Source organism: Papilio xuthus, unplaced genomic scaffold, assembly GCF_000836235.2.
Source record: "Papilio xuthus unplaced genomic scaffold, Pxut_1.1 DF827714.1, whole genome shotgun sequence".
Classification (NCBI taxonomy): Eukaryota; Metazoa; Arthropoda; class Insecta; order Lepidoptera; family Papilionidae; genus Papilio; species Papilio xuthus.
The window spans coordinates 3,160,065-3,177,602 of record NW_013530935.1 but is presented as its reverse complement, the minus strand read 5'-3'; the positions used below and the strand labels follow the sequence as shown (position 1 = coordinate 3,177,602).

Below are 17,538 nucleotides of genomic sequence, written 5' to 3'. Positions count from 1 at the left end.
TAATTGCAAGGATATTTATTTTATATTACTTTCAAATTTTATTGTGCTATAGTTGTGTGCTTTACAAAATTATTCTCTACACACAATTACTTTTAACAAACATAAAAAGTCTGCAAGCAACCTAATAATCATGAATAGTATTCATGAGTAAATCCATTTAAGCCTTAAATTAAAATATAATATTTTTTAAAATTAAAATTACTAGCAGATTTTTTTGTAAATTTACTAATATTTCTTTTACCATTCCAACTAAGCTCTAGGCTACTGCTAGGATATGGTTTACGAAAATAGTCGAATGGCGGAATTCGAACCGCCGACTTCGTGATCGGAAATCTGCACCCTTAACCATTAGGCTATTGACGCTTCAAATATAATTGTTAATAACATTCAGTTTATTAAGTTACTTTCGTTTTATATTTAGTTGCTTCTTTACCTGTTAAATACCTTTATTAAAAGGGAGACATAAAGTATACTTAATTTATCGTTGGCAGTAAATTGAGTTCCTAAGAATAACTTTACGAACAGCAATAATTTAGGGTAACATCTGTACGGTATACTTCTATAATTTATATTTACTGTGGTAATATCTTATGTCTTTCCTTCTAATTAATAAAATTACAAAATTACTTCTATTACAAATTATCGTAATTTTTCAGGTTTAAATTTGACAAAATTTCTAATACCACAAGAACTCTGATGCCGGGTGTAAATTCTTTATACATTATGACTATTGATAATGCGTAGGCTTTTTAAAAATAAATAACAAAATACTAATACCAGAAGCTGTACTGGTGATACATATTCTTTATGACGTGTGCAGAATATCAATCTCAGCAGTCAAAGGGTTAAAGGGTGCGTCGGTGGCTCAGGGTCAAGCGCTTGAATTGCAATCTGCAGGTCAACTTCAAATCCCGTCATGTACCAATGTGTTTTTTCGATTTCCAATTTACATATGTACATTTATCCGACGTTCTTACGGTGAAGGAAAACATCGTGATGCAAGCGTGGTTGACTATGGCCTAATCACCCTTAACTTAGGGCAGGCTCCGAGCTGATGATGAGAGTTTAACTGTACTTTTTGAAGTGTGACAGTTAATTTTCTCGCTTACTTAAAAGAGTGTAATAGCTGTATGATCCTTTTAAAACCTGAAACGAAAAAAAAAACTTCATAATTTACTTACAATGATTTTGTACAGACTTCTATAATTAAATTATTAAGCAAAGAGAAAATAAACAGATTGTTATCCATATCTCACAATAAGAAAAATCTACAAAACAAAATACTTACAGCAACAAAAGTAGGAACTGATAGAGAAGTAAAGGGGCCAGCAGTAAAAATAATATTCCTCCGAACTTTGCCCATGAGAAGTAAGACGTTTCGTTTTACGCAAGTATTTTGAGACCACCAAGCGCTAGCGTACACGCCTTCATCGACTTTTAAACTCTACAAAATGTATTGGGAAAATATCAAGTATATATTAGAACACAATAAGAGAGAGAAAAATAGAATTTTTAGCATACTATTATCTGAACATAAAATAAATAAACGTGGTTACCGATTTTATTACAAAATTGTTTTTCTCAACTCTCAAATTTATACACGTGTCTTTTGCCTTTATAAGGCTAGCTAAAAATCATAAAGATTTAATGCTAATACTATCATCGATATGTTAGCTTACGAACTTTTCAACCGATCACCACATTCACCGCATACCACTTGTAATATCCAATACATACCACTTGTAATATTCAATACATACCACTTGTAATATTCAATACATACCACTTGTAATATTCAATACATACCACTTGTAACATTCAATACATACCACTTGTAATATTCAATACATACCACTTTTACTATTCGCAACATACTACTTGTAATATTCAATACATACCACTTGTACTATTCGCTAAATACCACTTGTAATATTCACTACATACCACTTGTAATATTCAATGTATACCACTTGTACTATTTGTTACATACTTAGTAACCTCATGGACAAAATTTGTTAAAATTAATATGACATATGTCGGTGTACTTTAAAAGCCCTGTAGGTGTGCTGCTGCACAAATTTTAACATAATTTATTTTAAATAAAATGACGAAAACATTCTAACAAATATTTGACGAGTATTATATTGAAGATTTTTATGATACCCGCCATTTTAATTTATGATTTGTCGAATAGCTCAACAAATGAGACTTACCATTAGTGACACTTCATTACTGTGCCAACAATAGATAAACAGTTGCGCAATTAAAGCCAACAAATATTCTGTTATACGAATTTGTTGCATTCTTGATATACCACTCTGAAAATGTACTTTTATTAAATGTTACATAATCCAGTTATTAGAATCTCTTGATAGAAACAAAATTAGACTTTACACTTCACTTCTTGTTTTAATAAGGATTTAGTAGAAAATATTATTATCAAATAAATATTACATTAGGATATTAAATATTATTTTTGTAATTTATATTTTTTATAATCTTTGGATGTGTCTAGCGCCATTAACAAAACTTACTCTTTGCTCTCGCTTCGGTAAAATGTCATTATATAAGCATGTACTAGAATTAATTAAGTAATAATAAATTATTGAAAAAAACTTCTTTTCTATTCATTTCAACAGTTATTAAGTAAGTACTTACCGTAGTTAATTGAACGGCACTGGCACAAATCATAAGTGAACAGATGATCACATACAGAAACATTACAGGTGATAGTAAAGAATTAAGGATCTTGGAATATCTAAAATAATAGGATTTATTTTATATTTTAATACCATTTTTATTTATGAGGGTTTCATCCATTTTATTTGAAATAAATAAATTTGATGTCCAATTAAGTTAAAAAAAGTACGATACTTAAAAATACTGGAATTAACTTTGAAATTTCAACGACGTCGATACTTTATTACTTGTTTTCCATGTTTTGCGATCTTATTTATATGACAGTCAGATAATACTTATAGCTCTGCGTTTCGTCTGATGAGTGTGCGTCCCGGAGGCCTAATTTAGTCCTCTTTCCCTTCCCACCTTTTCTTATAAGGAAAGGATGGGAAGTGGAAGTGGACTTTCCGGATGAGAGGATGCATGGGAAGGGAAAATATTTTCTTTCCGTGCATCCTCTCCTCCGTCGATTAAAGGAAAGCAACGCATATGCAATTGCGTATGTCTATGGGCAACGGTCACTTCACTATCAGCGATTTCAGGTGGAAGCTCGCTCGTTTGCGACCTTATGATATAAAAAAAGCTAAAGAACCATTTTACATCCTCTGCACTTATAATGTTTAAGAAATCCACAACACATTTTTTTTATATTTTACGCATGATTCATCATCATAACATTCAGCCTGAATTCGTCCATTGCTGTACCCAGGCCTTCCCTATCGATTGCCACAATACCCGGACCTGTGCTGCCCGCATCCAGTGCACTTCCGCGACCTTGACCAGGTCATCGGTCCATCTTATGCATAATTTATCATGTATAAATTGTATGAAATAATGAACCAAATTTTACTTACTTGACCAGGCTTGAATGTTGTTTATGCAAGTTACGTATTTTATTTATATATTCATGAGAATTAATACCACTATTTTCTTCAAATGCTCTCTCACAGTTTAATTTCAATAACTTAAGTTGTCCAAAGAAAAAGGACATAAGAACAACAGCATTTGAATCGTAATTAGCAACAATACCACCTCCATAGAAACATATAATTGTTTGTTCTAAAATCATTGCTAAATATCCAATTCCATGCGTTTTATCAAAGGGTAACCATGAACTCATTATTTCAGGATAAACTTTGGTACAATTATTCGTTGTTTCATCAGTAGGTGAAGATATAAAACTAGCCAATGGAGCTAAGATAACACCAAAAACAGTCGCAGTTACCAAACACCAATAAATATAAGTTATTTTTCTTGAATATTCAATGTACTCTTTTATTGTTCTACAAGTGATTGCCTCATTTTTATTTATTTCATTCTTTTCTAAAGTAGAAACATAATCGAAGATACATTTCCAATGTTTCTGCCAAAGAACGAAAGTTCCAGCTTTGACAACGCAAACGGAACTAAGCATGGTCACTGATAAATTTCTTAACGCTGATTCCAAATCTGATCTTATAATCCACAATTCTACGTACTGACTTAATACAAACATAATAGCAGAAATATGAACAAGATTATAGATAAAACTACTAACTCCTCGTTTCGGTTGCCACATACCCCAAAGTTTTAAACCATAAAGTGTAGGGCCAAGAGAAGGATGGTCATCATCTTCTAGATTTTTCAATATCTTGTTACCCATATTTATAAGAATGTTAGTTGTCGTCCGTCTTTTATGAAGTTTCATTTATAAAGAAATATAAAGTATCCTTCCTTCCGACTAAAACATTGAACTAATGAATAGACCCGGTTTTTATTACGATTTATTTCAATATTGTTTAAAATTGTAGTACTTGCAAAAGTAAGTAGACGTGGACGAAATTGTTGTATCATATTTTCTTCACCACAATTTTAATAGCACTTATCGACCAATATCTCTGTATAACAATATGTTTTAAACGTAGATTTTGGTCTTAGAAACTCACGATTAGAATCGCAAGATAAAAAATTAGGTATTGTAGGAATTAGAAATAAAATAATTTTGTATAAAATTAAATTGTGGTAAAAATTTAACTATATATTAGGTGCGTAACTAAGTTCTCGCTGTTTGTCAGTAGATGGCTCTAGCAGTAAGAGCTGGTCGATTTTGACATATCCAAAACGTCATGAACCAAGCTTAGACATATGGTAAACAAACCGTTGCGACACATGAGTGATTTTGTTTTCGCATTATATACTTCTGGTCAAGTAAAAATGTCGAATTTCGTGCCAAACAATCGTCATTTGTAATATAAAAACAATTTTGTGACAGACTGAAATGTAAACATATTTTATAAACATAGGTGTGACATGGGCGGACAGTTGTTTGAGTTGTATTGTGTAATAACATGTCTGTCACATAATATGAGGCGTTTCGCTTTATTTCAAAACTGAAATTATTCGTTCGAAATTGCAGGTTACATTGACATCTTATTGGATACCAAGGAATGATTTTTTCTATACATTTTACTTTTATACTGTGACTTCAACAACTTGATATTTTAAAAGAAGTAAAACAATCAGGCTCATTTTTAAATAAGTATTTTAATGGCTTATTTTATATTTATTACATTTATATAAGAAAAGATTTTAAAGAAGATTGGCAGCCTTAACATTTTTTATTTATTTGGATGTTTAAATTTTAGTAATTGTTGTATATCAATAAGAAATAAATTTGAATGGACGCCATCTAAAAATAAATGAGTACCTTCACAAGAACCCTTTCAGGAAAACTTAGTTTGTATGTTCAGTGAGCAAGTGTCACGTAAGTTAACCGTCAGGTGTCGCATTGTAAAACAAATGTGGACAGATAGATGGCGCTGTACATATAATACTTGTAACTGTACATATGTACACAAGTTTAATAAAAACGCAATAGGAATGTATGTGTGTTCATTCAATCCATTGTGATCTCAACTAGTCAAGACTTTGCCAAACAATTAGGTGTAAATTCTCTAAGTATTCTTCTCCGGAGCGTTTATATAATTGATATATAGGAATTGACTTACTCTAAGCTTATAGTACATAAGATTATATAAAACATATTCAGTTTTATACATAGTACATATATGTTTTGTATTCGTTCTACATAAATAATACAAATAAAATTATCTTCGTTGAAAACATACCTTCACAACTTTTGGCGTTGTGCGATATTTAGCATTATTTTACATGCCAGTTTCATTGCGTACCATTGAACAAGTTTATCAGATTTAAAGTTAAATTTATTGCATTTGGAAAACCAACGAAAAGTGGATTTCATTTTGGTAGTTGTTGACAAAAGAACAATGGGATTTAATAATAAATTTGGGAAATAAATTTAAAATTTATCTTGTTAAAAACAATGAGACCCGAATAGCCATTTTTATAAATAACTGATAACAGTTCCCGTCTTTAATGTTTTATTTCTTATTAATTTCGTAGAGTAAGAGAATCATGTATTAGTGATTACTATATAATTTCAACGCATATCACTTAAAGGTTGAGACGTAGAAATTCATTTAAAATAGTTCGCTCATAATAAGATAATGTTCTTTAAATTTTACGTCTTTGTATCCTGTTGCCGACAGATACGGAACCTTTTTACACGTTTTTTAATCATAATTTTTATATTTTCGTATTTGGAACATACATTTTTTCTTCCTTTTTTGTCTCTATTTAAAAGAAGTTGTAAATATATAATATCTTGTAACAGAGCGTACTGATCTTTTCATTTCGTCTTTTAATTTTATTATATAAATTCCAAAATTTATCTTAATTCAACCACTCTTTCCATCATCATATTTTCCGTCGTCTTTAGTATCTTATCATCTTAAATGTTGTCAGATGTACTTGTAACGAAATGATTCACCATTACTAAGCTATATTAATAGCAATTTTCCATGTCAACTATACGTAAAATTATTTCTCATCATCATCATTTTAGACAACAACTAGCTGTCGCCCGCGACTCCGTCCGCGCGGGATTAAAAATAGATGTTGGCCGATTCTCAGGCCTACTCAATATGCTCACAAAATTTCATGAGAATCTGTCAAGCCGTTTCGGAGAGGTATGGCAACGAAAATTGTGACACGAGAATTTTATATAGAAGATAATCTCAGTTTATTTGGAGAGAGATGTTTTATAAGGATTTGACATTGCAAAGTCAAGGTTAGAGTACACAAAATGCATGTAAAGTATTACAAACAATTATTACGCTTTCACATTAAAAATGAATTCCCTTTTATCTTGACGTTGAATAAAAAGGTAACTTTCCACTTTATAGGTCTTTTAAATCATTCAGAATATAATATGTTAGCTTAAGGTTATCCACTTAGTCGACAAAGGCTTGTATGTAGCCTGCATTTATGTCGCTTGACGTATATTGATGATAATGTATGCATGTATGCCAGGAATATAAAAAAATAAAGAAGGCATTTTAAAAAAAAAATTGTAACATTAAAATATCTAGTAAAAGGGAAACTACATAAATATTTTATAGTTTAGTAGCAACTAAGTATTGTTAAATTTATTGTTGATAAAATCGAAATCATCATCATCAATCAATCACAATACAAAACACAAAATCACATCGAACAATGTTACCTTAATCACCAAAGAATGATAAGTAATTAACGTAATAACATCGGTCAATCAAATGAATTGATACAAACTCATAGCCCAGTAATAGACGGAAAGAAGGAAATTTTTTAGCATGAAGAATAATAGAAAAAATGCCGTATCCATAAAACCCGACATTTTCGTAAGCTTAGAACTGAAAATAATCAAACGCTACAGAGGAAGGAACACCGGAAATGGGCACATGCCTCACTAACTCGATACAAGCCGCTGGTGCATGCACTGACTCGACATACAACTTACGTCTTTGTTATACAAGTAATCAAGTACGTAACAAATTATGTATAACTTACTAATTAGCCATCTTACTCATAATATTAAAAATGTGAATAATTGGATAGATGTCTGCTAGAAAGTGTATATGCAGAATGGCTTTACGCACCTCTGAGATATTTGACATAGTAACTGGAAGAACACATAGTTCACCTACTATCTAGTTTAGTAAAACTACGGACGACAGCTACTACTATATAAAGAAATATTAAGAGACATCTTTTTCAAGACATAATTCTTATAGCTTTTTTATGTTATTAATAACTTAAAAAAAAACTTTATGTTCCTATTAATATTTATTAGTACATGAAAATTTAAACATGAACAGGTAGGTCTTAGTGGAAATAGATGGATAAAGTGCAGTATGACATGACAAGAATTGAGTGACTACAGTCGATGATGTTACGAAATTCTGTCAAATTGTTTCCTGCACGAGCTTCTGATTTATCGATTGATATTGTTTTGCAGTCAGTACTATTGAAAACTTAAGAATGGTGCTGACATTGTACAAACTCGATGCAAGCCCACCAGTTCGTTCAGTTCTGATGGTAATCGAGGCTGCGAACATAACCGATGTACAGTACGTAAATATCAACGTTCTTAAGGGCGATCATCTGACTAACGAATATCTAAAGGTATTAGTAGAAGAAAACAACTATAGTTATTCAAATGATCATGGTCGTAACCAAACTGAATTGTAAAATATACAACAGAAGTACCGATAACAAAAAAGGACAATTTTGATCTGTTTAATTTATTTGCAGATGAATCCACAACACACTATACCAATGTTAAAAGATGGTGACTTTACTGTTTGGGACAGGTTTGTTACGACTGCTAATGTAATTTCTAAAAATTGTATTATGTTAAACTGATATAAAAACGGCTAAACACTCACGTATATTCGTCCGGTGGCAGCACCGACTAGTTTCGAGCCCGTCGGGGGCTCAAGAGCGCAGGATCGCAGTGAGCGACGGGCCGCGTGCGCTAAATAATACCAATACCACTCATCCTGATGAAGGGCCCCCGATGGGCTCGAAACTAGTCGGTGCCGCCACCGGACGAATATAAGTGAGAGTTTAGCCGTTTTTATATCAGTTTAGTATAATGACTCACGAAAGTTTGAATAATTTAATTGTATTATTTGTTTCCATTGCTTGTAAAAGTGTTCTTTTATGTGGTGGTACATTATCTCTTTAGAGCGTAATATCACATATTCTTTCAGTCACGCAATTTCTGTGTACTTATTGACAAAGTACACTGATGACGATATTCTTTACCCAATTGAGCATAAAAAGAGAGCGTTGATTGATCAAAGGCTACATTTTGATAGTGGAGTACTTTTTGTAGCTTTGCGTGCCGCTGTCGTGAGTATTTATGTTACAATGTTTTCAACATATTTTGCTTACTTTTACAAAAAACAAAAAATATTTTATAAAATAAATACGATAAAACCTTATTGACAAATTATTTTTTGTGAATAAATCAAAGATTCAATTGAATAAATTATAATAGGAACAGCTCATATAAGAAACATATTTCCTAAAAACAATTTTTAATGGCAGCTTTCTTTTTTCACAAGAACAACATAATAAATGTAGTACCCAAAGGGAATGGCAAGAATAATTTAAATAAATTCCAACTTGATACCTTCACGCATTTGTTACAAAAAGGGTCTTGACAGACAGACAGACAGACAGACAGACGCACAACAAAGTGATCCTATAAGGGCTCCGTTTTTTTCCTACGAGGTATGGAACCCTAAAAAGTTCAAAAAAGGAATTAAAATTCTTTAAAACTACCCACCCCATGTATATCTAACAAAATAACTGTCGAACTCCAGGATATGTAATGGTTAGTTAAAGAGTCTTTTAGAAATGATTCATCATCATCAGCTCACTATACGTCCCCACCGAGGGGCTCGGAGCCTACCCTAAGTTAAGGGTGATTAGGCCATAGTCAACCACGCTGGCCATGTGCGGGTTGGTTGACTTCACACATATCTTTGAATTTCTTCTCAGATATGTGCAGGTTGCATCACGATGTTTTCTTTCACCGTAAGAACGTCGGATAAATGTACATATGTAAATCGGAAATCGAAAAACACATTGGTGCATGGCGGGATTCGAACCCAGGACCTGCAGATTGCAAGTCAAGTGCTTGACCACTGCGCCACCGATATTAGAAATGATTACTTCCACTTAACCTAAACTAAGGCACGCCCATACCACTTTACGACTCAACGACTCGGAGAAAGACAACGTTATTGTAATAGATTATTTTTGTCTTTCAGGACCCAGTGGTATATCAGGGAGAGAATTTTTATAGGAGCAGCGCTTTGTTGAAGATAAAAACTGCTTATGAATTTACTGATAAGTTTTTAACTGGCAAATGGCTCGTGGGCGACGAGATCACTTTGGCAGATATCTGTTGTGTTGCCAACATCAGTTCGCTTAACGAAATATTGCCTATTGATGCAGAATTGTAAGTTGTATTTTACCACTAGCTGTCGCCCGCGACTCTATCGGCGCGGATTAAAAAAAAATGTAGCCCATGTGTTATTCCTGGCTATGTTCTTTATGTATGCCAAATTTCATCGAGATCGATTCAGCCGTTCTGGAGGTAACTTCAAACAAACATCCATCCATTCATCCATTAATCCATTGATCCGTGTAAATATTTGCAATTATTAATATTAGTAAGATAAATGGTAAAATAAATATTTATATTTGTCGTGATTTTATCTAAAATGTATTGTTTTGTTTTTTTGTTAATTATTTTCCATAGTAATATTTATTTAAGCCTGCCAAGTTTGTTCGTCAAATTAATTTTTACAGGTACCCGAATTTAGCGCAATGGCTAGAAAATTGTAAAGAGCAAGAATTCTATAAGAAAGGCAATAAATCAGGACTGGAAGAATTTAGTGCCTTGTTACAATCACGTCTCGCTTAAAAATGAACCACTGTTATTAGCTGAAACTTCATCATCATTCATCATCAGCTTACTATACGTCCCCACCGAGGGGCTCAAAGCCTACCCTAAGTTAAGGGTGATTGGGCCATAGTCAACCACGCTGGCTCAGTGCGGGTTGGTTGACTTCACACATATCTTTGAATTTCTTTTCAGCTTAAACTTGCAGATTACAAAATATCGAAATAATTTGCTAGATGCATCTTAAAAATAAACTTTTACTGCGATTTGTGATTTGTTTTAATTATAATTTTAATACGTGGAAATATTGAAGCTCTTAATATGCAGTATATGTTGCTAGAATACATTTTAAGCTTTCTCCAAAGCAAATGTAGTCATAGATCTACTATTTATAATTAAAAAATATTACATATCTTTGAGACAAAAGCCTTTTTTTGATCCACGAATGAAATGAATCAATGCTTTCAGGACGTAGAATTACGTTCAAAGGAAAGAGGTCAGTGTTATAAAAGAGATCACGTCCTATGCAATTATGCAATTTGTGAAGATTGCCAAAAAGCTTTTAGAAATTCTTTCGCAGTATTCAATAAAGAGTTGTCTAGGAAATTCTCTGTCATTTTTAAGTAAGAACAGTGTTGAAAATTGTAAAGCACGGCACTATTGTGTTGTTATGATTTAATCGTAAAGGATTAAAGGACAAATCATTTTAGTTAGTCGTAGTACAAGTAAAAAATGTTTTTAAAATATTGTTTTTTACCCGACTGACAAGAAGAGGGTTTTATTATTCGCTAATATGTAAGTTTTTTTTTATGCAAATCCACGAAAAAGATAAAATTCTGAATTAGTAAAGACGTGTTCAAATCTCACTCGTGATATTTTTATCGCTATATATTTTTTGGGTGATTTTGAGTATTTTCTAAATTAAAAAAGTGTTACATATAACAAGACATTTTCGATTTAATTATTAAAAGTAAAAATTTAAAATCTTTGTTTTAAAATGCATCCAATAGATGGCGCTATTCCGTCCAATATTGCCTTAGTTGTTTTGAAAAATTACCTTGAGTTAATACAGCACATAAATCTTTTGACATCCTTAAGCACTACCGAATTTTAATCACAAACCTGATTACTGATCAAGGAACATAAACATAGATTTATACTTTTATTCATTATATTGGATAATAAATAAGTATGCAATATTTTTTGTACTATTGCGAGATATGTTTAAATATAATTAGACTAGGAACATGTTTATGCCGCATCTAGAATACTAATAAATCTTCATTCATAAAAAATGCCGTGGGACCGGTTTTATTGAGCAGCACTCGACATACATTGTCAGATCTACAGCGGCGTTACGCGCAATCGACTGTGTCCGTTCAACTAAACAATTTAAAAGGTATGTTTATTCATATTTGGTTTAAAACATTATTATTACTGTGTTCATATAATTTTACATATTTACATTAGCTTTGTAAAATTGTGATTAAATTAAAGTGTACACAATATTCATAATATGCACAGGACAAAAACTGTTTATTGTAAATTTTAAATTCTATACAAACGTAACTAACACAATTTTTACCTATTTATTACTATTCTATAACAGTCTTAAAACTATCTAAGAGGATTTTATTGTACGTTCCTCATACAGACATTATATTTTATAACTTAATACGCAACTTATGCTAGGAAAATCTATGAATTTGCAGGAAACAAAAGATAGTGATAAATTACCAAAATGTTCACCATATCAAAAAAACTTAACATTCGTTTACACGAGTGCTTCTTAACGGCTATTATCATGTTATTTAGTGATACGTTTCTATGTGTGCGTAATATCACCATCCTAAATGTGTCTGTGTGTGTATTGAGATATCTAGTAGTGAGTTATCTTAGTAAACATAAGAGTTCTTATATCAGAATTGAATAAAAACAACTTTGTTATATCTTATCATTCCAATAACGTAAATGGCGTCGACTTTTGTATTTTAGTAAATATAGCGATCAATTGAATAATCAGTTTTTTTACTAATACTTTATCCAAAAATTACTCTTTTCATATATTTTTTTTAAATTGAACAAACTGTCACCCGCGACTCCGTCTGTGCGGAAATAAAAAAAAAACTTAATTAGTATACTATGTGCTCATCCAGACTATGTGTATGTATGTATATGTTCTATATCTAACCAAAATTTCCGCGAGATCCATTTAGCCGTTCCGGAGATTCCTTCAAACAAACATCCATCCATCCATCTAAACATTCGCATTTATAATATTAGTAAGAAGTAAGATATATTAAATAATCCAGCGCTTGACTACGATACCACCTGAAGTTGTTATGATGCGATCGAAAGACGGTACGCGCTTTCCTAATAAATACCTATTCACTCTACTATAGAAGGCTCCCACGTCATACATGGACAGAAAAACTAATGCTGGCAATTTGTTTCAATCCTTCGGTAGTTTTTGTTATTAACATAATACTATTATTATAATCTTCCTTCTTACTAATATAAATGCAAAAGTATAGATAGTTACATTTGGAAAGTAATATCTTCAGACCAGCTTAATGGATCTTGGTGAAATTTGGCGTAGATGTAGAACATAACCGGAAAGAACACATAGGCATATTTTATTAACCGCGTGGGCAGAGCTGCGGGTAAAAGCAAGTCTTTCTTAAATTAAAGAAAAATAGCATTTACATATATCATAAGAAAGTCGCTGGGAGTTTAGGATTTAAATATTATAAGTCGAAGTTATAAATATTTTTCCACATTCGAAATGTGAGACCTATTTGTATTTTGCGTCATTTCGATATATTAAATATTAATATAAAAATGTTATTCATAGTTTAAGCAGAGAAGTAATTATGGTTAGATTTAATAGATTCTGTTTTTTGTTTTCAGGAATTACAATCATGGTTTTAAAGCTATACAAGTTGGACGCCAGCCCACCGGCGCGGGCAGTTATGATGACCATTGAAGCTGCAAACATTCCGAATGTGGAGTTTGTCGATGTTAATTTGTTAGAGAAAGAACATTTAAAAGAGGAATACTTAAAGGTGAGTTTATTGTATAAACAGATAAACAAAGTTTGCGTGTTTAGTAAAATAGCGTTACTGATAAGAATTTTCGTTTTAAATTTCGGTCCGTATGTTGTCCGCTCGCAAGTCTGCGTTTGTTCCAGGCAATCTCTTAAACGTATGCAGGAGCAACAATCTATTTTTTTATTAATTTAACCTTCACAAAGTTGTAAGCAATAGCTAACTTAACCATCGGTGTTTATATTGGGGTATTCATAGACTAAGACACCGAATTAAAAAGAAATCCAAATCAAATAAATATTGTCATCATCAGCTCACTATACGTCCCCACCGTAGGGCTCGGTGTCTACCCTATGTAAGGGGTGACTAGACCATAGTCAACCACGCTGGCCAAGTGCGGGTTGGTTGACTTCATACATATCTTTGAATTTCTTCTCAGATATGTGCAGGTTGGATCGAAAAACACATTGGTACATGGCGGTATTCGAACCCAGGACCTGCAGATTGCAAGTCAAGTGCGTGACTCCTGAGCCACCGACGCTCTAATAGTTTTTTTTCTGTATTAATGTCCGGTATTCGCTTACAATTTTTAAATATAGATATATAGACACAATTTGCGCCGATTACGTAACTCAAGGTTAAAGTCGTGCACAAACATATCGACTTTACAATTACCATAGTTAGTTGCTGTAATTTTATATTTAAAGTTTTCCTTTTGAAATACAATACTATCAAATCTACACAATCGCGAGAGTTATAATCCGAAAATGTATCGTGAATAGCGAAACCACTGTCAATATTTTTTTGCCCTCGACTAATGAAACTGCAATGAACAGGATCTCGAACAAGAAGAGTCGACTATACTAGAATTATTGGGAACTAGCTAATATATATTAGCCTGTGACCTTCGTCCTCGTGGTATTAAACGTCAAGTCGTTCTCTTATATCCCTTACATTCTATTTGGAAAGTCAAGAACCACAGTATTAACAAGAAGTCGAAACTCTAAATAAATAATTAGGTACGATGCTTCGTACATAATTCCTTATTGAAACAATTCTATTTCATTTCAGAAAAATCCACAACATACTGTGCCAACTTTGCAAGACGATGATTTTTATGTTTGGGACAGGTAAAATATTTTTAAAACTACTAAAAAAGCTAATCATTTAAGAAAAAAAAAGTTATTAAGAAACAATTCACCAGATATTACTTAGAAAAGATAAAATGCATTACATTAAAAAAAATCCAAATTAAGAGTTGAAGGTACTAGAACAGCGCAGCGATTTGGTGTCGACTTTTTATATTATTTAGTTTTATTTTTAGTTTAGTTTAGTTTTAGTATATAGTTTATTTAATATAGTATTAATTAATTCATTTGTTTTGTAGTTGTTAGTTACTTAGTAAGGTACTAGAAATTTTAATAGCAATATTTATCTGAATATTAAAACTTGATTTCAGTCACGCAATAGCTGTATATTTACTAACAAAGTACAGCAAAAACACCACACTATACCCATCGGATCCTAAGCAGCGGGCAATCATAGACCAAAGACTACATTTTGATACCGGCATCCTCTTCCCGAGCCTACGTGGCGCTATCGTAAGTAGAATTTTTATACTATGTCGTAAATTATAACACTAGCTGTCGACCGCGACTCCGTCCGCGCGGCATTAATAAAACCTAATAAGTAGCCTTTTTATATATAGAAGGGACAAACGATCAACGAATAGCTTAAAATTATTTGACTCGACGCCCATGGACATCCGCAACGCCAGAGGAACCGCAGATGTTCTTCCAGACTATGTTCTATATTTATCCCAAATGTAATCAAAATCCGTGGAGCTGTTCCGGAGATACCTTGAAACAAGCATCCATCCATCCATCCAAACATTTGCGTTTATAATATAAATAAGATAGTAAGATGCAATAGTGCACAACTTAACCGATTTATTGCTTCAAGACAAAATTAAAGTTGACAACACCATATTGTAGAAATCGCAATATAGTCTGATAGTATAGACACAAAGATTTGTCTTTATACGTAAGGAACACGAAATGCCTATACTTGGCTGATTAATGCGTTCTGTTTTGTGTACATTAAACTGGAATTATAATTTATATTTAATTGTTACAGGAACCGGTAATTTTCCGTAGTGATAAAGCAATTAAACCGGAAGCATTTGAAAAAATCAAATCTGGTTATGACTTCTCTGAAAAATTTCTGACTAAGCAATGGGTCGCCGGCGACGAGTTTACTTTAGCCGATATTTTCTTCATGGCTTCGATTAGCTCATTAAATGAGATATTACCGATCGATGCCGCAAAGTAAGTTTTTTTTTAATCTCCGAACTTTATATTGCTATCTAAATTTTTACATTGTAAAGTGACTAACGAGAAAGCGGCTACCTGAAGCGACTGCTGCCCATAGACATCCGCAAATTGCAGATGCGTTGCCTTAATTTGACGAAAGAGGAGACGCACAGAAAAATAATCTTTATAGCGTCGTTTCCTCCATAAAATCCCCTTCCCATCTGTTGGCTAGGATAATTTACATACATAAATAAATAACAATACAAAAGGCATGTACGCAATTCCAAAACAAACACATTCACCTTTTTCTCATCACCACACTTTTTATTCATCACAATATTTTAATCATACTGTATAATACAGAGGGGGAAAAAAATTAACTTTGTAATACCAAATATATTTACTTTACAAATATAAGATCATATTGTAGAACATAGTATGTTTTAGTAGTATCAGATGTCATAATTAAAGTCTGTTTTCAGGTACCCTAAACTCACTGCATGGTTGAATCGCTGCAAAGAGCTAGATTATTACAAGAAAATGAATGAGCCGGGAAATCAACAACTCGGAGCTTTAGTTAGGAGTAAACTTGCTTGAATTACTGATATGTCTTTGGCTAATGACCACAACCTTTGTAAATTTTTCTATTTCTACGCTATTAAATGATTTTAAATACGTATACGAGCATTTTATGACATACTTAACCATATATATTACGAATTTTATAAATTAGAATGTTCAGATGGATAAATGTCTGTTAGAAGGTATATCCCGAATAACCTGCGTGGATCTCGCTGAAATTTGGCATAGATGTAGGACATGGTCTGGGAGAAAATAAAAATTACAGCTTGATACCTCCACAGATTCTTGAGAAAAACGGGTCTTGTCTTGTCAGATAGACGTACGGACAACAATGTGATCCTGTAAGGGTTTTTTTTCCTTTTGAGGTACGGAACCCTAACAAAGGCTACTAATTAGTTTTATTTAATTCTCGCTGACGGTGTCGTGGATAACAGTAGTAATTCAAATTTGAATTGAGAATAAACTAATGAACTAATATAATCAATCACCCATTACCTAAGAAAAGCGAAAATAATGTGTAAAAGTACGGAAAAAGTAAGTGATTTTACTGTTTTTTTTTTCATTTAGAGAAAATTAATTGCGACGTCTGCAATAAGCGCTAGAGACTCAGGAATCAGTCTAAAGAATGAAGAAAAATTGCTCAACTACTTTTAAAGTAATTTAAATCTTATTTAAATTTCAAACTTAGCTCTTCGTTTATTATCACTTAAGTATCACATAAAAGTATAAATATTATTATAGTTTTTAAACGTTAAAATATTACTAAAAAAATGATATGGTAACCTCAAGGTCCAATTTTCATTACAGTTCTAACAATGATACTATATATGAATACTTCATAATTTTATTGCCAAGTTTAAAGTCCGTTTAAGATATTATTTACTGGAAAACATATATCATTATTATTAAGTCAATCGATTTATAAAACATAGTGTATGATAATTACATAGATCCGAAAAAAAGACAGTAGACAGTTAAAGTGAGTCGTAAAACTGTTTAAATATGTATTTCAAATGTCGAAATAATTTTGTATCATCAAATATAAAAAAACCCTAAATAAAGTCAATAACCAATTTTAAGTAAAACTAGATTTTATGACCTTGAATTTAATTGTTTT

At 32.1% G+C, this 17,538-nt stretch overlaps 3 protein-coding genes across 3 annotated transcripts; 2 read left to right on the top strand and 1 right to left on the bottom strand.

The window, feature by feature from the left end:
* Positions 1-1,060: 1,060 nt before the first annotated feature.
* On the bottom strand, positions 1,061-4,321 carry Or-27 (olfactory receptor 27). Its single transcript, XM_013310482.1, has 5 exons — positions 3,534-4,321; positions 2,659-2,758; positions 2,214-2,318; positions 1,289-1,444; positions 1,061-1,146 (listed from the first exon to the last, which is right to left on the bottom strand). The coding sequence occupies exons 1-5, from the start codon at positions 4,319-4,321 to the stop codon at positions 1,093-1,095; spliced, it is 1,203 nt and encodes a 400-aa protein (XP_013165936.1). The 3' UTR covers positions 1,061-1,092.
* A 3,667-nt stretch (positions 4,322-7,988) lies between these two features.
* Positions 7,989-10,540, top strand: LOC106116830 (glutathione S-transferase 1-like). The gene is made up of 5 exons (XM_013310873.1): positions 7,989-8,184; positions 8,314-8,372; positions 8,775-8,916; positions 9,843-10,033; positions 10,387-10,540. The coding sequence occupies exons 1-5, from the start codon at positions 8,041-8,043 to the stop codon at positions 10,499-10,501; spliced, it is 651 nt and encodes a 216-aa protein (XP_013166327.1). The 5' UTR covers positions 7,989-8,040; the 3' UTR covers positions 10,502-10,540.
* A 1,179-nt stretch (positions 10,541-11,719) lies between these two features.
* LOC106116829 (glutathione S-transferase 1) lies at positions 11,720-16,518 on the top strand. The gene is made up of 6 exons (XM_013310872.1): positions 11,720-11,879; positions 13,391-13,545; positions 14,599-14,657; positions 14,987-15,128; positions 15,664-15,854; positions 16,322-16,518. Exons 2-6 carry the CDS (start codon positions 13,402-13,404, stop codon positions 16,434-16,436), a joined length of 651 nt encoding a protein of 216 aa, XP_013166326.1. The 5' UTR covers positions 11,720-11,879; positions 13,391-13,401; the 3' UTR covers positions 16,437-16,518.
* Positions 16,519-17,538: the final 1,020 nt, after the last annotated feature.